At 44.1% G+C, this 22,574-nt stretch overlaps 1 protein-coding gene and 1 long non-coding RNA gene across 2 annotated transcripts; one reads left to right on the top strand and one right to left on the bottom strand.

The window, feature by feature from the left end:
• Positions 1-798: 798 nt before the first annotated feature.
• Positions 799-10,892, top strand: LOC106576985 (uncharacterized). Its single transcript, XR_001322046.3, has 3 exons — positions 799-1,242; positions 1,875-1,970; positions 10,057-10,892. It is a non-coding gene; the product is annotated as an uncharacterized LOC106576985 (long non-coding RNA).
• Positions 10,893-17,710: 6,818 nt separating this feature from the next.
• LOC106576986 (opioid growth factor receptor-like protein 1) lies at positions 17,711-22,304 on the bottom strand. The gene is made up of 7 exons (XM_045700840.2): positions 22,024-22,304; positions 20,807-20,884; positions 20,539-20,617; positions 20,235-20,313; positions 19,431-19,497; positions 19,123-19,268; positions 17,711-18,488 (listed from the first exon to the last, which is right to left on the bottom strand). The coding sequence occupies exons 1-7, from the start codon at positions 22,204-22,206 to the stop codon at positions 18,011-18,013; spliced, it is 1,110 nt and encodes a 369-aa protein (XP_045556796.1). The 5' UTR covers positions 22,207-22,304; the 3' UTR covers positions 17,711-18,010.
• Positions 22,305-22,574: the final 270 nt, after the last annotated feature.

A 22,574-nucleotide genomic window follows, 5' to 3' on the forward strand; every position in this document is an offset into this window, starting at 1 on the left:
CTTTGGAAATGGGGGGAGAGATACATGGGCATCTTACAGTTCGGTGTGTGAGAAAGTGATACCTACTTGTCCAAGGGCATCAGAAACAGAATAAAATAGAAACACATTGATTTGCTGTTCTCCTATTCCTTTCTACTATCTGATCCAAAATTATTATTAAGCTACTATTCTACAGTCTTCAGTAGTGTAGCACTGAGGGCTCAGGGCATTGGTCATCACAGATTTCAGAGGACAGGTGCAAACTATAGATGAACACATTGCAGAGGGGTGTGTGAGTTTAAGTGAAATTGTCAACTCCCCATTAATTTCAATGTAGACTACCATGAAAGATAACGGATGGACGTTCTATTCTGGAGTTTTTGGAACACCTGCGGACAGTTGGAGGTCATGGGATGCAGTGGCGGTTCTAGACCATTTCAACTGGGGGGGCCAAGCTGGGGCCAGTTGTACTGTTAGAGGGGCCAGTTAAATTAGACTTTATTGTTGTCATATCGTTTTCTTCACTGCATTGCAGGCATTATCAGGCAAAAGACCATGTTCATAATCATTAGTGTTCCGCGTTGCCACTGTCTAATTTTGCTATGTCAAAATTATTTCATACTCCACATTTAGGGGGGCCACAAGGGGGTCCAAAATTGTTGTCACAGGGGCACTGCCCCCCCCCCCCCCCCCGCCGCCCCAAAAAAGGGATGGGTGGCAAAGGAAGGACGCGCGCAAGGTAACTGCGCTGACCAGGCTATTATTTCCCCGTCGATGCGCACAGTCCGGCCAGCCATTGGTCAGCTCTGCAGAAAAGAGGAGGTACTCGAGTCCAGAAATCTTTGTTGAAAAACTCCAGACTAAGGGACTGCAAAAAGGGTGACGGTGGACAAGGACGCTTTTAACATTTTGAAGTTCTCTACATCCATACCTTACAGCCTGATTTGTGCGTTTTTCTAGATACTTTGCGGGGGTTATAGTGAACTTTATCCGAAGACGACTGAACTGCCTCGACTTGGAACGTTGTCTTGGATAATTGAAATTGTCCAAGACGGACAGTGGGAAAAATCCAGCGAGGAGACTGATATCGCAGCGTGATACTGGCGGTTGTCTGTTCTTGCAAACACCACCGTAAACGATCTATTACGAAATATCGGGCTGCCAGTACTGCGAAAGCAGAGAGTTTGTTGGTCGTCCCAGACCAGCATAACTTGCCGTTTTCACGCAGTTAACTTTTTACCTTTTCGTGGATGCGGTGAAGCGGTAAGTAGTCTACAGTGTGTTCAAAGTAATCGAGGATAGCTGTTGGAAGAGGCGCAACTTCGCCTATTCCGCCTCCTTTTTTTTTCACGGAGAAAAGAATAGTCTCTGCTGTTCCCCTGGGATGTAATTGCGTTCCCAGGCAAGTTCAATGGCTCTGTAAGACTCAGAGAATAGCAAGCCATTCATGGCTGGGACAAAAACCCACTTATTTTATTATGCAGACAAGACTATCATTGTATCTTTGTAAACAAATTTAAATCAAGTACAATTACATTTAGATAAAAAAATATTGATTGTTGAAAACTCAAATGGCACCATTATTCAGGGAAAAATAGGGTGCTTCAGTAGTTAAAGGGACTCTGCAAGACTGCAAACATTAAGCATCCATACCCCCAAGTTATAGACAGGGCCCTGCCACTACTTCTTTTAGTTATACCTCCAAATGTGTCTATATAACACCCTCCTTTAAAACACTTGTCATGCCAAAATATAGGATGTTATGATTTTTCACCTCTAAAGATTGATAGTTGTACTGTAAGTGTTAGTGGTTTTGTTTAATGGGGTTGTAAAGGGAAGCTCTTTTGTGAAAGAGCCTGTTTGTGTTGATCTAAACTCTCCTTCTGTCTGAGGAGGGGTCTCTGGCTCAGCTCACAGGACCATTCCCATGGAGATGATAGGATCACTTCCTGTCTCAGGCCAGGTCATGGAGCTTATGCTGGACCGGGAGTGTGAGTTACACACAGAGATGCACACTCACAACAAAAATGTATTCAAGAGCATATACAAGCGCACAGCCTACACATCAACGCTCACTCACACACACACACACACACACACACACACACATGCAAACACTCTTCACCCATTAAAGGCCCAATGCAGTCAAAAACATGATTTCCTGTTTTTCATATATATGAATAATACTGTGAAATGATGATAATGCTCTTTTAGTGTAAGAGCTGTTTGAAAACATGCCTGAAATGTCAGCCTGTTTTGGTGGGATGGAGTTTTAGTTAATACACCAATAAGAAAAAGTTCCAAACCTCTCTGCCAATAACAGCTAGTTTTCAGTTTTACCCTCCCCACTCAGACCACTCCCAGACAGTCCTAGCTAAATTCTTGCTTGAGAAATTACTAAGAAACTATTTTTGTTTCTTTTTGACCATATTAATAAAAAACAATTACAGTAAGGTATTCTTACCCAGAAATGATTTGATATTGAGAACTGCTGCATTGGACTTTAGATTAGACCCACCACCATGACTGACTGTTAAAGCTTTCTCTGTCAAGCTTAGCATTATTTGGGAAAGTTTTTTGCTCTACTTGTATTAGGATCACGGGCGGCAGAGCATTAGCACTCTGGTTGACCTTTGGGATGGGAGTTAGAGGTGTTATTCAGTGTTTCAGTGTCATGGCTCACCGGTCCTGTTAGTGTCCCCGATCGTGCTCGGAATACCGGTGTTACGATTAAGTCCCGGCGGAGTCCTGTCCCCAAGGTCATATGACTGCCACCCTGGACCTTCTCCGAGTTTCTTGGAAAAAGCTAGTGAGAGAGAAGTTGAATGGCAGAGTGGGTTGGGTTAAGAGGCCGGGTCTGTGCTATCAGAGAGTATGGAAACACGTGACCAAACCGAAGGACTGAGCTAAACATACAGCCCTGGCGGTTTGACAACCACAAGCCTTCATCGCCTTTCTTTAGGAGAGTGAAGGACATAAGCCTTCAAAGTTGAGGAATGGGAAGGTCATAAACCTACGTCGGCAAGGAGTGTGGAGATCATAAGACTTCATAAGCTAGTAGTGTGGATGAGGTCATCAGTCGTCATACACTCTTCGAAAAAAAGGTGCTATCTAGAACCTAAAAGGGTTCTTTGGCTGTCCCCATAGGAGAACCCTTTGAAGAACCCTTTTGGTTGCAGTTAGATCCCTTTTTGATTTCAATGTAGAACCCTTTACACTGAGCGTTCTACCTGGAACCAAAAGGGGTTCTCCTATGGGGACAGCCGAAGAACCCTTTTGGAACCATTTTTTCTAACAGTGTTGAGGTTACAGCAGAGCGGCTATGAGCGTGGCTGAAGGATGTTTTGTGTAATATACGCCTGCATAGCCAAGGAGTATGGAGGTATAAGAATATTTTGAAGATAAATACACAACGCAGAGACAGAGGACGAGAGGTCAATACAGTATTAACCATCAAGTGAAATATTTTTTCTCTGAAGTAGGGGATTAATGCAGAGACATGGGAGGAATTTGTCTATATTCAACTTGAAATAGGATACTTGTTATTTGGCCATTAATCCAGTTTTATTGCAAGGAGTTCTAATTGGTCAACCACAGGCTAGGGCTGGGTTATATACTACATCCTGTCCCTTTGATCACTGGAGAGAATCACTGAGAGCATCACTGAGGACAGGGGAGAATGACCATCTACTTCCAAGCATGATTTGTCCTTTTTGAATAAACCTATTTTCCTCCCCCTGATTTGCTTTGGGTCTGTGTTATTAAAGAATAACATCGACTGCTAACAGAGGTCATGAGCCTGCATAGCCAAATAGCATGTTGTTTATAATCACTCCTAGAGTCACGGAGTTCTGTAGACTGTCCTGTTGTAGGAAGCCTGTCAGCTGAAGCCAGTGATAGGGGGAGTCTGTGTTGGCCCCCTTTCTCCTCTTGTGAGGTCTGCTATGCAGCAGTGATTTGTGTGGGTGTGTGTAATTGTGTTACAGGTGTTTTGAGTGTGTCTGCCAAATGGCAGGAGAAATGTGGCTCAGGCGTGATTTTAGGTGGAATGCTTTGATGACTGAGACCGTTAAACCAAGCAAGAATTAGGGTTCTCCGTCCAGTGTGTGTGTGTTCTATTCCGAGGGTGACCCAGAGCTCGTAGAACCCCCAGACATAAAACACTATAAACTCCCTACCTTTCCTTACCAGCTCGTTTGCAGTAAAGTTCTCTGCCGTTCAGTCTAATACTGTTGAAGCTAAAGTTAGCCCTCACTCTATCCCACTACCTGGTATATCACACTACTCTGACTTCTGTGGGTGAAGTCATAACCTTGCCGTGACTTTGACACCTTCCACAGAGGGAGAATACGCGGTTAAGGGGCAGGACCTTTGATACGGTGTGTTAACATTTACATGTCACACTGGCCTCAGTTCGTGACACACATTTATACATTGGATTTGATTTATGACCCCGATGGCACCTCATAAGGGACACGTGGAATTATTACACATTACATACAGGATATTTTAGCAGGAGAGGTTTTGGACCTATGAGTTCAGCGGGTCAGTCTTGAAGAGTGAGAAAGGCTACTGTATGGAAATAAAACTGGAAGGCAGTGCTTCCCACCCTTCCCCCTCTCTCTCCCCCCTCCCCCATCTCCCTTCTCTCCTCTGTGTGCTCACCAGTTGCCAAGTGCTAAGAATCCGGGGAATGTGGGATTGCAGTATTCTGATAAAGTTTGCTTTGTTCCCTCCGTGACCTAAGCACTGGGATGGAGGCTGGAAGTCTAAGCCAGAGCAGCGTCGTGGTCCACACATAAACACACATTATATAATTACACACACAGATACACATGTCCTGTTCACAGTTTACAGACCCAGACACACCCGGCCATGCTAGTGATGGTATCACAGCTGAACAAATGTGACAAAAACAGACATTCCACGGACATTAGGCCAACAGTAACACACTTAAACTGTCCACTCAATGTGAAATGGGTAGCTGGTTTGAATGGTGGAACAGGGTTAGGGGATGGAGCACGTGGAATAAGGTTCTATAGAATGTAGTGACGCACTTTATCTCGTCACTGCTTACACATGTAATTACATGAACAAATACATGTAGGCTCGCACACACACACAGCATAGACATCTATTCCCCTACATATAGGCACACACCAATGTCACGCAGCAGCAGAGGATAGGGCGGGTGGGTGAGTGTGTGTGGTAAACAAGGAGATGAGCACTTTGATTGTGGGGTGGGAGGAGGAGAGGGATACCAGGGGGAGGCAGGAAGTCTGAATTTTGGTTGGGGGATCAAGGGTGGAAAGGCCACTGGGAGAGAGGTCTACAGTTCAGACGCAATCATTTCATTTCACTGTGTGTGTGTGATGGCTAAACAGAAGCCCTGTGGTGTTTACATGGTAAATATGATGCCGGTACATTGTGTGTGGGGGCTGTCGTTGTGGAATGTCACATGCTGACAGAATGCTTACAGATCAACAAAGGAAAGGCAGAGAAAACATACTGGAGACCAGTGACAATATACTGGACTCAAAATCTGCAGCTACAGAGCCAAGTTGATTGAAGGTTTGAGATTTTGACGGGTGCCGTGTTAACACCATTGTTTTGTATTTAGAATGTTGCTGGACCTTTGGTGCTAACTTGTAGACAGTTGACCAAACTGAACTTAAGCTGTACCATAGGCTTAAAAAAGGTGGCACCTTTTTTAAATTGGGAGGACGGACTCCTAGTAATGACTGGAACGAAATCGATAGAATATGCATCAAACACATGGTTTCCATATGACTATGTTGTATGTTACTAAAACCTAGTGCAAGTAATGCCCAGTGTTTGGTTTTAGCAGTGTCCATGTACCCTCTCCAGCACAGCTGGCAATATGGGCTACTGTAAACATCCTTGACTGAAAGCTGGTGTTTCATACAGGGCTTTCAGTCGGATGTTTGCAGCAGCCAACTGCCATTATCATCGCAACTACTATACAGCTATTGTTTTTACATGGAGACAACTGTTATAGCCATCACTATTAGGCTTATATACAGTCAACTGTGTTTGCCATAGAGGCTTTTACTATGCATGCACATAGAGCCATACATGGAGAAACCCTCTAGTGTGGACTATGACCAATCTGTAACATGAATTGATCAATTAAATCCAAAAATGTTTAGGGGAACAAACCGTTTCACCCTCTGGATATCTGTCTATGTCACAGGCCAGCCCCAGAGGACTTCATATATTGATGGGTCTCAATTATGACCACTGAGAAGTGAACGAACTGGAGACACACACACCCTGCTACTTTCCCCAACACTCTGTCTGTTGGCACCATCTCTGATGATTGTGCCCAAAGGACTTTAGAAAAACAGAGTGGGAGGAGAGGAAACAGCTCTGTTCATGGCAGTTGGTTCACAGTAGCAGGGAGGGGTTACATCCTCAGGAGAGAGGAGGAGGAGTGGTGGTGGGGGGGTGAGTGAAATCCGGACACTACTTTATCTACTGCCTTTTCTGACCACTGATCTCAGAGGACATGACAAGCTATAGAAGCAAGGTGGAAACCTGTCAAGTCCTTTTATCAAACAGTGTTCTTGAAGGAAAGGAGACAAGGACAGTACGCTGTTAATGAGTATTGAGACACAGTCGTGTAAAGTTTAGGATTAGGGTAATCCGATCTGTGGGTAAGGGTGAGTTCTAACTGCCGACCTATGACCTCTCCGGGTTTCAGGCAGTGTAAACATCCTACACTCTCAGCGGCGCCCTCTAGTAGCCGGGAGTGGGATGTTTGCGCTGCCTGACTCGGGAACGCTCCTGGAATACTGCGGAGCACTTTGGGAATGACGACCGAGGCAGAGCAGGAAATAGGGAGGGGCCGCCATCTGATTGGCTGTGACCTGTGACATGTCTGCTCCGGTGGGACAGGACCACCCATCTCACAACAGACACGCTGCAGGAAACACACACACTTGCGTGAACACACGACATAATATACACTGCCGGTCAAAAGTTTTTCAAAGCACCCTCTCATTCAAGTTTTTTTTTTTTAAACTATTTTCTATATTGTAGAATAATAGTGAAAAGACAAACTATGAAATAACACATACAATCATGTAGTAACCAAACAAGTGTTAAACAAATCAAAATATATCTGAGATTCTTCAAAGTAGCCACCCTTTGCCTTGATGACAGCTTTGCACACGCTTGGCATTCTCTCAACCAGCTTCATGAGGTAGTCACCTGGAAGGTAGAAAATAGTAAAAAATAAAGAAAAACCCTTGAATGAGTAGGTGTTCTAAACGTTTTGACCGGTAGTGTACGTGCACACAATCGTACACATATTTGCACATACTGTATGCACTCCCGGACCCCCAAAAATGTAGCCCAAAAAATGAAGAGGGGGCAGTTACACTTAAATATAAAGGAAATGTACATTGCTTTGTCATTTTGTGTCCCTAAACAAGTACAGGCACAATAAACTTTGCATGAAGACCAGACTGTGTATGTACTCTATACAGTATGTAAAGCCTGGTCCCAGTAGAGAATTGAATCTATTTTACTGTCCTCACAGATAGACCAATCCTAATGTAATGTTATATATAGGTGTACTGATCTAATGGACCGTGTACTCTGCTATGTGTTGACCGATGCCTATGGTATGTTAAGTGGCTGTGGGAGGCACAACGCACAGAGGAAGTCGACACAAACCATTGTGTGAATGGGGCAGGGTTGTAAAAGTGCGTGTGTGTACACCAGTGTGCCCTGGCCTGGTCAGTTCAGTTGGAACCAGACCCACCCAGACTGACGTCACTGCAACAGGGAGCCCAAAAGGAAGTAGCTATAAATACCTTCAGATGACCCCACAGAGACACACACACACACACACACAGCCCTCTCCATGTCTCCTACCATTCCTCCAGGGAATGGGTTAGATTTAGTGACCTTGTTCTACTGTTATTACTCCCTAACCCCAATGTTCTTTGTGGTTTAGCTCTCTCTCTCTCTCGCCAATGCTGACTTCACAGGAAGAAATAGAAGCTTTTCCTTCATTCAGACTCTAGAGGGCGTCCTGTCTCCATGGTTTACTATTTCTGAGTCAGCGTTGAATATGCAGTAATGCCTTCCCTTTCAATTCAGCACAAAAGGTTAGCCTTATAGACAGAGGACTCATCTTTATATCTGTGCCATTATAGCGTCTGTGTCAGCATGGGCAGTGCCATTGAGGCTACAACCCATTGGAATCCCCACCCAGTTGACTGCTTTAAAATGGCGTAAGCATGGTGGAAACTAGGCTTGGGCAGTATACCGGGGTATTTGGGAATAGCAATGGGAGGGTTTTTCAATGCCGTCAATATCGTTTAAACTATTTCTTCTAAGTTTTTCAATAAATTGTAATATTTGTAGCTACTTTTTAAGTGAATACCTGCTGTCAACTTGTGCAATACGTTAGGAGATAAAGGAGACTGCGTTTTTAATTTCACCTGTCACGTTATTTGAAATAGTTCCACAGAACATTTGAGACAGTCATGTGTTTGTTTGACAACAGCAGGAAGCGGGAGCTGGGCTAGCTGTGGGGTTGGTGTTGTATATTGAAAGACAACAGTGTTTTTGTTGCTTCAATAGAGTGATCAGGGATGTGCAACTCTAGTTTTCCTTCACAGAAAATACATTAGTGTAACACATTCGGCAGAATATATCTTAATTTACATCAGATGATGGCAGAAGTGGAACGCTATTTGTCTGGCAGCCACACAAGTAAATGAGCTTACAATGAAATGGCAATGTATTTTTTGCAAAGATTATTCATGGCCATCATATTTCTAATGTTTGTCATAGAAAGATTGTAGCCAGCTACATTTCTTGAGGTTTTGCTTAAAGTTAGTCTTGCATTTTACCGAAGAAAAGTAAGCTGGCTACACCAAAAAAAGTCCTGGAGAAAGTAGCTACAATTCAGTCAGAGCGCTGTCTGCTGAGAGAATACTGTTCAAGAATTCTCATCCGAGTGGAGAAGTGCAACTGAAGCACAAAGTTAGTCTGACTAATTAGTCTAACTATGTTTGGAGTGGAACTAACAGCGTTTTAACTACTTTGTCTGTTTCATATCTGCAATCATAAGATCAGTCAAAAATATACAATTCCCAGTTTATTCTACAAAACCAACTTGATTTAAAAATAAGTTCTATGTGACTCAATATTCCATGGTGCACACTAAGGCATTGTTGGCAGACTAGATGGATGCAGTTCAATGCCTGATTCATATAATTCACCAATACATTTCTTGGTATCCCAAAAATATTGCTTTCAGGTTGTAAATCACAGTTGGCCTAGTACATTGTCCAATATTTTGGACAAAAACAGACTAATGTAACTAAAGCTGGGAATATCAATACAACCAAACTAGCAAAGTCAGTCTTAATGTGGCTAATAGGCTAGCGTATCTATTTATGTAGCAAGCTAAAAACACGGAGCCTAACGTTAGCTAGCTAGCTAGCTAGCTAGAAGGATGTCATGCCATTGCAGGAGTGGGTGAGTGACTGACATTGTCCCCTCATCGTTTTTCGGTGGTTGTACACAGCTAGAGATACAGGTGTCTGCCTGTAAACACACAGTCCAGTTCAAAGTGAATGATGGCAAATGGCTTGTTTGTATGAAGGCCTACTATATCTCTGATTGGCTATAGCGCACCAGTCTGTGTAGACTCCGGTCTTGGACGAGACAGATGTTTTTATTAGGTTTTATTTGCTGCAGTGTCTATTAATTGTCCAAACGCACGGCCGCTTTCCCACTATACTGCTATATAATTCACAAATGCCTTAGTATACGTAATTCCTAAACATTCTAAGAATTTACGAAAATGTGAACATTTTTAAGTTTGATATTCTTCCTGGGGCTGTATATGAACAGATTTTAGTAAGATTTGATGTTGCTAAAATGCTGTCATTTCCACTTTAAGTTAGTGGCTGAATTAATAAGTTGATGGGGCACAATATTGTATTAGCTTTGTGCTGTGTTTAAGAAGTCAAAGCCCTTTGGATGAGTTATCTGTATCTTGATTCTAATATGTTTTTTCTTCTTTGTTCTTAGCCTGTCTGCTCCTCCCCCTTCTTCTCAGACCAGAGCAAGCAGGCCCATTGCCCTAGCGACTCCACACAGACACAGCGTGTACACATGCTGCTCCAGAGCCAGTACTGTTCTTCCTTCCGAAAAGTATGCCTCTCAACTTTGTTCATTTACACAATGTCCTTTGTTCACATTTGCTTATAAATGTTCTAAACTCACCAAAAATGATATTTGGTAGCTCCTACCTATATATGTATAACTTTGAGTTGGATTGCCTCTGCGCTCGTTAACATATTTAGCTAGCAGCCTCAATGGAAATTCGCTATTACTTGCGCTAATTTTGTTAGCATTCTGGTAATGGACACCGAATGGGCTTTTTTTCGCATTTTTTGGCCTGTAATACCATAAATCCTGGGATGAGATGACAGTATGAGAAAATGTGGATACCGCCCAACCCTAGTGGAAACCCTCAATGGCGCTGCCCATGCTAAAATGTTTTTGGCCACTAGAGTCCTCTATCATTCTCTGCTTGCAGATGACACATTGCGTCGGAAGTACCATAGAATTACTGCCTTTATATATTATCCACAATGACTATAGGCCTGATTCCACATTGAACACTGCTTCTCTTCCCTTGATGACTCACTCTTGCAGGTCTTAAAAGACTGCAGAGGTGTTGGCATGGTGATAGTTCCAGCTATTCAAATATGGAACAAGTGAGAGTTTCTGTGTTAGTGTTTGCTTTTAATAACAGTAAAAATATGTAATTTGTTTGATCTAACAATTGTTTTCTATAGGTGCAGATTGCAAATGTTCAATGTATTTTGAATATGATGAATAAAGGCTATTCTTCACCACAATCTTCTGTGTTATGTAATTAATCATGTGTAATTTATTTCAATTCGAGTAAAACAGTCATGGGTTTACTTTCATCCTCGAGACTAAACCCTGGGTTTACTATCATCCTCGAGACTAAACCCTGGGTTTACTATCATCCTCGAGACTAAACCCTGGGTTTACTATCATCCTCGAGACTAAACCCTGGGTTTACTATCATCCTCGAGGCTAAACCATGGGTTTACGATCATCCTCGAGGCTAAACCATGGGTTTACTATCATCCTCGAGACTAAACCCTGGGTTTACGATCATCCTCGAGGCTAAACCATGGGTTTACTATCATCCTTGAGACTAAACCCTGGGTTTACGATCATCCTCGAGGCTAAACCATGGGTTTACTATCATCCTCGAGGCTAAACCCTGGGTTTACGATCATCCTCGAGGCTAAACCATGGGTTTACGATCATCCTCGAGGCTAAACCATGGGTTTACTATCATCCTCGAGACTAAACCCTGGGTTTACGATCATCCTCGAGGCTAAACCATGGGTTTACGATCATCCTCGAGACTAAACCCTGGGTTTACTATCATCCTCGAGGCTAAACCATGGGTTTACTATCATCCTCGAGACTAAACCATGGGTTTACTATCATCCCCAACTCTTGCGGTGCTGTTGGTCTCACTTGGACTTTTTAGGGAATTCACATGCTTTCTATCTCTATTCCAATATTTATATCACTGCTTGTCTTTCTGCCATGAGGAACTGAAACCTGGGTCACATAGAGCTGACTTGGGGATTTCTGCGGTGCATGGAACAGCTGGCTGAGCCACCTCTCTCTCTCTCTCACACACACACACACACACACACACACACACACAATGCTGTTATACACTATGACATTAACACAGTCACACACATAAAATTACTACACACAAATAGACATGGAATAACATGTACTTTGTACAGCTGGAGAGGCAGGATTATGTGAGTGTTGTGATAAAGTGTTCACAGTAACAGTCTGACCAAGAAGGGTCAACAAAGGTCAACCAAGCACATTGCATGTGTGTGATTCCATCTCATGTAACCTCCTGTGAACCCCCTTAACCACATATCATTGATTCATTCATTCGTGGTCAACTCCTTGGTCAAATAAGTTGCATACTCCAATATTGTCTTTGTCCTTATGGGTGTAGGCTTCTCTTATTTTCACTTCTCTTTCTGCGCCTTAGAAAGCAGAAGATCTCAGAGTAACAACTAGTTTCGACCTCAGACTGAAACACCCCGAAATTGAAGTCCAGTTTCGTCTGAGAAACCCAGGGTGCCATTTTGAAATATAGAGTGGTTATAGTCTCTTGTGACAGACAGCACATGTGAAATTTGGTTTTGGGTGCCGAGATTAAAGGTCGTCCAATCCAACCAGAAAACTGTGTTGCATTTTTATTATATTTTGCAATGTTTATGAGAATGATTTAATATTTAATACATTTTATACAGTAGTGTTTTGTTGATGTATATCCAAGATAAATTCCCCATTTGGAACAATAAAGTTTCTTATTAATCTTTTCCTTTTTATTTGCCATATGTTACCTTCCAGTTCACATGTCTATATACAGTATGCGAGTTCTGAATGTCACTGATTTATTACATGGAACTGTAGATGAGAACGCGCAAATGCTAAATCTGATTAAACACGTCGTATGCACCTCTTACAAATAGCTAATATAATACATACAATGTGTTAGAGGTTGAACTTTGGATTGGCCCACAACAAAATATTTCTCGCCAAAAATGTGTGGATGTTAGGTGAGAATAATGATGATGATCACACCAACTCTGAGGGACAAATCCCTGCAGCCCACTGGTGGTACAGACGAGAAGTAGCTCACTTCTAGTCAGGTGCAGACACAACACCTGCACAAGTTTCCAGTCCAAACTTCAGAGGAAACTGAAACAAGAAGAGGAGTAACACATCGTGAAAGCCATCTGTTACCAATAGCTAAGGCATCCATTCTAATCTGGAAGGAGAGTGAATGTCAGTCTCACACATGGGCAGCCAGGCGTGCACACACACACATCTGTGACATGTGACGACCCTCCCACTCTGTCTGCCGTATTCGCTCTCTTTGTTCTTGTTTCCTTATTAGGATGCCGGTGGGCGGAGTTGGAAGGGTCGTCAGCTAAATGGGAAGCACCTGGGCCCGGCTGTGTCCCAGGATAAATAGACCTCTTCCACAGTCATTGGGGAGACTCTCTCCATGCAGACACCTTGTTGTTTTTGGTTGTGCTAGTTGTGGCTTTTTGGTTGTTTGCTTTGGCACCCTTCAACACCCTGCATTATTACATTTATGCATGCAAACACTCACTTACACTACTGATTACTGATTACACACACCATTGTTAATTACTTAGTTTACTTTATTTAATAAATATATATTTTGATACTCCTTGTCTCCACGTTGTCTCCCTTTTGTTGCGAACTCTGAGCCGGTTCGTAACAGACATTATTGTAACACATAAAGCACACACACAGATCTGTGACATTATTGTAACACATAAAGCACACACACAACATGCTGTGATACTGGTACAGACGTGGGGTTTTAGGATTAGTGGTTTGTAGTTTGTAGTCTATGTGTTTGTATATATGTGTGTGTGTGTGTGTGTGTGTGTGTGTGTGTGTGTGTGTGTGTGTGTGTGTGTGTGTGTGTGTGTGTGTGTGTGTGTGACAATTGAATATTTTGGCCTGTTTGGTCCTTCTCTGTAAGACAATGCCGCCAATTGAAATAGTCTCTCTCCTTTACACAGGGTGAGTCACTCGCTCTGCTCCAGCACCCATTCCAGGAGGCAGCCGCCTCATTCTGTCAGTATGAATCAGTGCTGTGGGCACACTGCACTTAACACACAGTACCAACCATTTCCCAACACAGAATACTCCTACCCAACACACCACAACATCCATCCCCCCAACACAGCTCAACATAAGTACCCCAACACAGCTCACCACAGAATACCCCAACACACCACAACATCCATCCCCAACACAGAATACTCCTACCCAACACACCACAACATCCATCCCCCCAACACAGAATACTGCTACCCAACACACCACAACATCCATCCCCCCCAACACAGAATACTCCTACCCAACACACCACAACATCCATCCCCCCAACACAGAATACTCCTACCCAACACACCACAACATCCATCCCCCCAACACAGAATACTGCTGCCCAACACACCACAACATCCATCCCCCCAACACAGCTCAACATAAGTACCCCAACACAGCTCACCACAGAACACCCCAACACAGCTCACCACAGAACACCCCAACACAGCTCACCCCAGAATACCCCAACACAGCTCACCCCAGAATACTCCAACACAGCTCACCCCAGAATACTCCAACACAGCTCACCCCAGAATACTCCAACACAGCTCACCACAGAACACCCCAACACAGCTCACCCCAGAATACCCCAACACAGCTCACCCCAGAATACTCCAACACAGCTCACCACAGAACACCCCAACACAGCTCACCCCAGAATACCCCAACACAGCTCACCACAGAACACCACAACACAGCTCACCCCAGAATACTCCAACACAGCTCACCACAGAACACCCCAACACAGCTCACCCCAGAATACCCCAACACAGCTCACCACAGAACACCCCAACACAGCTCACCCCAGAATACCCCAACACAGCTCACCACAGAATACCCCAACACAGCTCACCCCAGAATACCCCAACACAGCTCACCACAGAACACCCCAACACAGCTCACCACAGAACACCCCAACACAGCTCACCACAGAACACCCCAACACAGCTCACCCCAGAATACCCCAACACAGCTCACCACAGAACACCCCAACACAGCTCACCACAGAATACCCCAACACAGCTCACCACAGAACACCCCAACACAGCTCACCACAGAACACCCCAACACAGCTCACCACAGAACACCCCAACACAGCTCACCACTACTTCTAATTATACACCACACATTTCACCAGGGAAATTTCTACCCAAAGGAAACTTGGCACAGAATGTCTCTACTCCCACTCCCAACACATCTCAACACATGACACCGAACCCACTGTACCCACACACTGAAATCAAATACATTTTCATTTGTCTGATGCGCCGAATACAACAGGTGTAGACCTTACCACACAATAAGCCCTAATTAAATACATGCATTCTCTTAGAAGGCATGATTAGCTGCTGTTGACATGATGTACGTGTGTGTGTGTGTGTGTGTGTGTGTGTGTGTGTGTGTGTGTGTGTGTGTGTGTGTGTGTGTGTGTGTGTGTGTGTGTGTGTGTGTGTGTGTGTGTGTGTGTGTGTGTGTGTGTGTGTGTGTGTGTGTGTGTGTGTGTGTGTGTGTGTGTGTGTGTGTGTCATACCCCTCACAGATTCTTCTTCTCACCACACACACCTCAATTAACACAAACCTGTGTGTGTTATTTCAGTGTTTAAGATTCCAAATGTCTGCTGTTAACTGAAATTAACTCTGGAGATGCATGGCTCTCTTCAGACTCATCTGTGTGCTATAGGCTATACACTCGCCTTCTGTGGTCTTGTGTTTGTGGCGCTGGGCAGTCAAGGTTACAGTAGGTCTGGCTCATAGAATGGCTAGAACATGCATATTCTATCCATCTAATGGTGAATTTCGAGAGCTTGGGACTAGAAGGTTCTATCTGAGTTATTGACATAGCCTTGTTCTGTTTAATGTTCTCTAGCTACACTGAGTGTACAAAACATTAAGAACACCTTTGCTAATATTGAGTTGCACCCCTCCCCCCTTCAGAACAGCCTCAATTCACCAGGGGATGGACTCTACAATGTGCTAAAAGCGTTCCACAGGGATGCTGGCCCATGTTGACTCCAATGATTCCCACAGTTGTTTCAAGTTGGCTACCGACATACCCCGTTCAAAAGCCCTTAAAACTTGTGTCTTGTCCATTCACCCTCTGAATTGTACACATACACAATCCATGTCTCAATTGTCTCAAGGCTTAAAAATCCTTCTTTAACCTCTCCTCCCCTTCATCTACACTGATTGAAGTGGATTTAACAAGTTACATCAATAAGGGAGTATAGATTTCAGCTGGATTCACCTGGTCAGTCTATGTCATGGAAAAAGCAGGTGTTCTTAATGTTTTGTACACTCAGTGTATAAAGTACTCTAAATACTCCAATTCATGTTAAGTTCAAAAGAATACAAGATGGAAATTGCTGACACCATTCAAACCAATGAGGGTTTAGAACTTTTTGCAAATATAACCTTGGTTGTTCTTGGTACATGCCAAACAATAAGAAATGGATTTGTTTGGGTTTGTCTGTAGTGACGTGCCACTCCCATATACTCTCTCTCTATCTCTCACATACACACACCATAAAGTACACATGTTCTTTTGCTGTTGATTTGCCATATTTTATTACAGCAGCCATAAAATTATGCTCCAGAAACGTTCTTATACAAATCATAAGAATTGATACAATTTACAAAACACACTTATGAAGGGAACCTTTACACATCCAGAGACCAATCAGTCACAAGGAAGACAACAGAGAGAGAGAAAGTGAGAGAGAAAGATAACAAGCGAAAGAGAGAGAGAGAGAGATGCATCTATACCTGAAACAGAACACTTACACATCGACAAGACGAGCTTTCCAGCGTTCCATAGACTGGATATACAGTTAGTCCCCTTCCCCCAGTCCTCTCCTCTTCCCCATCCTCCCATCCTCTTCCCCATCCTCCCATCCTCTTCCCCATCCTCCCATCCTCTCCCAAGCCTATCTATACCCAGATGACGATAGGGGCAGTTAAACAACGTGAGAGAGGGAGGAGATCCTTCTTTATCATAAGCCTCTGAGAGAAGGGGGAAAGTGAGAGAGTAAATTAGTCATTTTAACTGGTCTTCATTTGGCACATTTTAACATGGCAATGCCAACCAATAACGTAAGGCTAGGGAGAAGGAGAAGGAGAATAAGAAAGAGAGAGTTGGATTCAAGCCATCCACCCATTCTCCTTTTTGAGAGGCTATACTACAAATGTGTATGTGTCTATACATACACTCAACAGTTCTGCATTTCTTCTCCCCAATAAAAAAACAACAGCATCCTCATTAGGATTCAAATGAATTATTCCCCAATAGGATGGTCCAGGATTCAGGACCTAAGTGCCAGGTATTGTTGTGAATCATGTGTATGCTAGATGACTCGGATGTAAATGTATGTAAAATGTGTACCCTACGGAAACGTCCCAAACTGCCGTCTAGTTACTTGCGTGTTATAATCATACTGGTACATTGAAATGTTCGGTTTCTGTTCTTATGGAAGCAAATTGTGCCTTTTACTCTAAAACCCATCAGCTAACCAAATTCATATCTGAAAATATTTAACTGAAACATTGGTCAGTACACACACATCCCTAACGGAACACAATTAACCAATAAAAGATGAATAGAAAATAGGCACTTCAGATAGTAGTAGTACACACACTGCTTATCACAAATACACTAGTCTCAACACACACATACTAGCTAATAGCTACAGTATTAATACTTGAGCCCAGTATACCTGAAAATCTTATATGAGCCTGTGCATCTGACTAGCTTGGCTGCTCTGAAAGCTACAGAAGGCTTTGTGTAGGAAGATGGGATCCGACAGCCAATGATTCACCCTCATCGCCAGGATCAGCAGCCAATAGGAAGATCAGCTCAAGAAGTAACCAGGAAGTTACAGAGATATCTCATATAGGAAGACACAGATTGTCAAAGGTGCAAGATTCCACACAGCAGCCGCCTTGTCAAGCAGTTGTTTATATCCTATCAGATTGTTTGTTTCATACTTCCAACAAATCAGGCTGCTTGTTGTATGCTAACTCCTAAATGTGATCTGCTTGGCTAGAAGGGTCTGTACAATTATGAGTGGATTGCCAAGTGCAGTCAATCAATACAAAAGGACGAAATACACTGTGATAGAGAGTAAACATTGCAAGAGTAGTTTAACGGTAAGGATTGTGCTGCATACTAAACTTAGCTACTACAACTTAGCTACGACTTTTAAGTCCATAAAAACATTGCATGGGCCAGTAAAAAACTATTATCCCTTCAGTCTTCCAGTGGTACAGTCTCAATGTACTCGCCCTTCACCCCCTCCTGGAGGGATTTCGTGGAAGCGGTACAGCCCTTGGTTCCCTTCCCCTCTCCTCCCCCATCCCCCCATCCCCCTGAGTCCTGCTTCGTCAGCAGATTACGAGCCCTGTGGGGGTCTCCTCCGCTCCTTTCCCGCTCCAGGATGGGTCCTGGCCCAGCCCCAGCTCCTCTCCTCCTGGCCGGGGGCCCCCAGAGGAAGGTGTTGGCCGGCTGGTAGTGCTGGCGTGCGTAGCGGAGCAGGCTGCGGCGGAGGGAGCGCGGGCGGATTGTGTAGACGTAGTACTCCAGGATGCTGTGCAGCATGTTGGGCAGGGTGCCTCGACACAGAGCCTCGTCCAGCAGCAGACGCACCAGGGGGGCTTTGAAGGCCTCGAAGCCGAGTTCACCCAGAGACTTGAGGATGCGCGTGATCCGCAGGTAGTTGTGCTGTGACCTAATGAGAGAGGGAGAAATAGGTAGGTTACTCATCACCTGAGTGTATTTCACCAAACCACCTCATCTTTCTTGCATGTCAGAGAGAGAAAAAGAAAGCAAGACAATGACACAGAAGGAATTAATACTCTTTGTGTGTGTTTGTACGTGTCTGTGTGTGTGTATGCATGTGTGTGGTGTGTGTACGTATGTGCATGTGTGTTTGTGTGTGTATGTGCGAGTGTGTGTGTGTATGTGTGTGTATGTGCGCGTGTGTTTGTGTGTGTGTGTATGTGCATGTGTGTATGTGTGTGTGTACATGTGTGTGTGTTTGTGTGTGTACGTGTGTGTACGTGTGTGTATGTGTGTGTTTGTGTGTTTATGTGTACATGTGTGTGCTTGTGTGTGTGTGTATGTGTGTGCACGTGTGTGTGTGTTTGTGTGTGTGTGTACGTATGTTTGTGTGTACGTGTGTTTGTGTGTACGTGTGTTTGTGTGTGTGTGTATGCACATTTGTGCGTGTACATGTGTGTGTGTGCAAGTGTGTGTATGTGTGAGTGTGTGTGTTTTTGTGTGTGTACGTGCGTGTGTGTTTGTGTGTGTGTGTGTGTGCGTGCGTGCGTGCGTGTGTGTGTACACCTGTATGAATCACTCACTCATTGAGGTGCTGGAAGCGTTCCTGCCAGTTGGAAGCTCGGGTGACATTCCCAATCTTATCCAGGAGTTTGATTCCGTAAAAATCCAGCATGAGTGTGTACGCCAGCAAGAATCGCCGCTTGGCCTCCCGAGTGCTTAGGAATTCCTTTGGGACACAGCAAAGATCAGTCGGAGTAGATCCCACAATATTCTAAATTCCTGTACAACATGATAACATACTGCCATTTTCAGATCAGTAAAACCACAATGGTCAAGTTGCAGTCAAATCGGTCAATGTGTTGTTATGTGGTCCTGTTATGGTCTTTACCTTGATCTCCTCCTGAGTGAGTTCTTGAGCATAGAGGTTGAGCCCTTGCTCCCTCAGAGGGAAAAGCCTGCAGGAAAGACAAAGCGAGAGACGAACGTCACAGAGTGTGTTTATCTCTCTGCCACTGAATTTTCTATGCATGCCTCCCCATCCTCTCTTTCCTGTCTTCATTGTCTTTCTCTTGCTCTCCCCCTCTGCCCTCTATTTCTCTATACACATCTTCCTTTCTCCTTCAATCTCTCTCGCTGACGTCTCTTATTAAGTCAATTCAAGGAGTGCCAGCCACCCTTCTGCACGCGCTCACTGCTGCTTAGACACCCACTCATTTATATTATGCTAATGATCAGCTCTGTCAGAAAGGAGAGAACGACGGAGAAGAAGAGAAAGCGAGAGATATTAAGGGTGGCGCTAAAGGGTGTAAGTGCAGCAGCATATGTGTGAACCTCAGTGGTGTGACTGTTTTTTCTTGGTGTTGTGTGGGTCTCTAAGTTATTTAGGTCTGTGTCAGAGAGCTGGCTGAACTTTGCTATTCTCCTTCCTGCTTGTGGAAGACAATTTAGTTCCTGCAAATAAGAATGAGATCCATTTCTATGTTCAAACATACATATGTAACAGACCTGGGTTCAAATACTACTGTTTGAATGAGCTTGCCTGGTCCCACAACTGCAAACCCTGCCCATCTGGCACTCCTGGCAGGCTAGAACAAACACTCAATGTATTTGAAATATTTGAAATAGTATTTGAACCCAGTAGTCGCAGGTGCACGTGACACACACATCCATAGTAACTTGAAGGAGCTCTCACCACTGTATGTAGGTGTGATTGTGCTCCAGTTTGTCATAATCTCCTTTCCATTTGGTCAGGATCTCCTCAATGAAGATGACTAGAGATGGATTCAGGTCAATCACAGAAATTATACAGGAAACACATGTGCCTGGTTTGGTTTCAGCTTAAAATGTGTGTGTGTGTGTGTGTGTGTGTGTGTGTGTGTGTGTGTGTGTGTGTGTGTGTGTGTGTGTGTGTGTGTGTGTGTGGTGTGTGTGTGTGTGTGTGTGTGTGTGTGTGTGTGTGTGTGTGTGTGTGTGTGTGTGTGTGTGTGTGTACTGACCATCTGGTATTAGAGGGATCTTGTTCAGGTAGAAGCGAAGGTTGCGGTAGTCATTAGGTAACCGGGGCTCCTTGTAGTTCTAGGGAGGGAGAGGAAAAGGAGGAAAAGTCAGGAAGTGTGTGTGTGTGTGTGTGTGTGTGTGTGTGTGTGTGTGTGTGTGTGTGTGTGTGTGTGTGTGTGTGTGTGTGTGTGTGTGTGTGTGTGTGTGTGTGTGTGTGTGTGTGTGTGTGTGTGTGTGTGTGTGTGTGTGTGTGTGTGTGGAGCGTACCGGGTAGCTGTGGCGATATTTGTAAAGATCCTTTGCAGCATAAAAGCTCCTCTTCATCTTGGTGTCAGAGTCAGAGAACTGAAAGAGAGAGAGAGAGAGAGAGAGAGAGAGAGAGGAGAGAGAGAGAGAGAGAGAGAGAGAGAGAGAGAGAGAGAGAGAGAGAGAGAGAGAGAGAGAGATAGTAAACACTGGCTGAAATAGATACCCACAATGATATCAACAGGGTTAGTGTCTGGTGTTAAAAGGTTGCTACTCAGATGATCCCTGAGTGACACATAAACACATGTAACCACCAGCTGTGTTACAACAGATGTCCGGGTTCATTTTTGGTGTGGCCTTCTGCCCCATGAACCCAACTCTAGCATTATGGAGGCTTCAGATGCACTCACAGTCAGGATAAAATGAAGCCAAAGGCACCATGTCAAGGCATATATGGAATAAAAAAGGCAACTGACTCATTACAGAAAAATATTGTTGTTTACCTCTTTTGTACCAATGAGCAGAGATGCTGCCCTTCGAAAGTGTAGAGTTGTTGAGTAGGCTATTGTCATAAAAACAACAACAAAAATAAACAAAAAGAGAAAGCCCAAAGGCCTAAACCTGAAAACAGCAAAGAATTGGGGGAATGAGCACACTGTGACATTGACCCAAATCAAAGGCAGGAACATTGTCTCCCCATTTTTGACCCTATTCTTTTTGATGTAAAACAAAATTGTCACCTTCATCAGATCACTGTCTCACTTGCGCACAACACTAGCCTACTCTCTCCGCTTGTGCACCTGGGACATTGAGAACACCAACGAGGATATAAAACAAGGCAGAGATAGATAACATTTTGGTTAAAACTGGAGGCAATAATGTAGGAATTATGGCTATAAGATACAATACATCCACTTGTGGCAATGCATAATACCACATCAAATGGATACTTGGCAATGACATTAGATGTAGCCTAGACATAGCAACAAGACATGCGTTAGTACAATTATTTGGAGACACAGCCTAAACTAAGCTACAAGCCTACATACAAGCCTGATTTTGGTTGCCCACCATTAGGCTGAGATGTTGACATTTTCAGCGAGTCGGCTATGCAGCTGTGCCATTTCCCTTTTCTAATTTAGCTCAGGGCAGTCTGCTCTTCTTTCACTTTTCTCTGTGTCTGGTTGCTATAGATATGCTGTTGTGCTGTTTCGTTTCTGTAGTGTGTTGGTATTTACCTGCGGGGACATGTCCGCTAGTTCGCCGCATCTCTCCGTCTCGGGCGGGCTGACACACTCCGATATCCCGCTGTCCTCATCACCCGGATGCTCATCGCATTCCGAGTCTGACTCCCACGTCGAGTCGCATTCTTCCACAGTGCTCGGCTCCTTGTAGCGCAAACTGCCTATCAGATTTCCCATTTAACAAACCTACACTGAGTCGCAGCCGTCCTCTGTGTTCTATTAGCCTACATATTTTGACGTGCAGTCGGCCTGCTGGTGCTTTTAAATGGCAGGCTGAGGGAATTTCCAATCCACGGATTTGCTGGTGAACACACCCCCAATGTGCGCCGCGTGCCGGGTGACAGCATCAGGACCGAAGATGACATCACTTGCTCCGCGACTCAGGGACAGGGGTGAACTAGTGTCACCTCTAAGATCGTCAATGTCAGAAAGATAACAAATAATTATTCTCCCTTTCTGTCACTGACGTAATGTATTCCATCGAGTTATAATCGGATTTTCACTCATTGCGGAAATTGGCTATATGGGCCTGCCTATTGGTAGGC

The sequence above is a fragment of the Salmo salar genome, chromosome 18 (assembly GCF_965601325.2).
Source record: "Salmo salar chromosome 18, fSalSal1, whole genome shotgun sequence".
Lineage (NCBI taxonomy): Eukaryota > Metazoa > Chordata > Actinopteri > Salmoniformes > Salmonidae > Salmo > Salmo salar.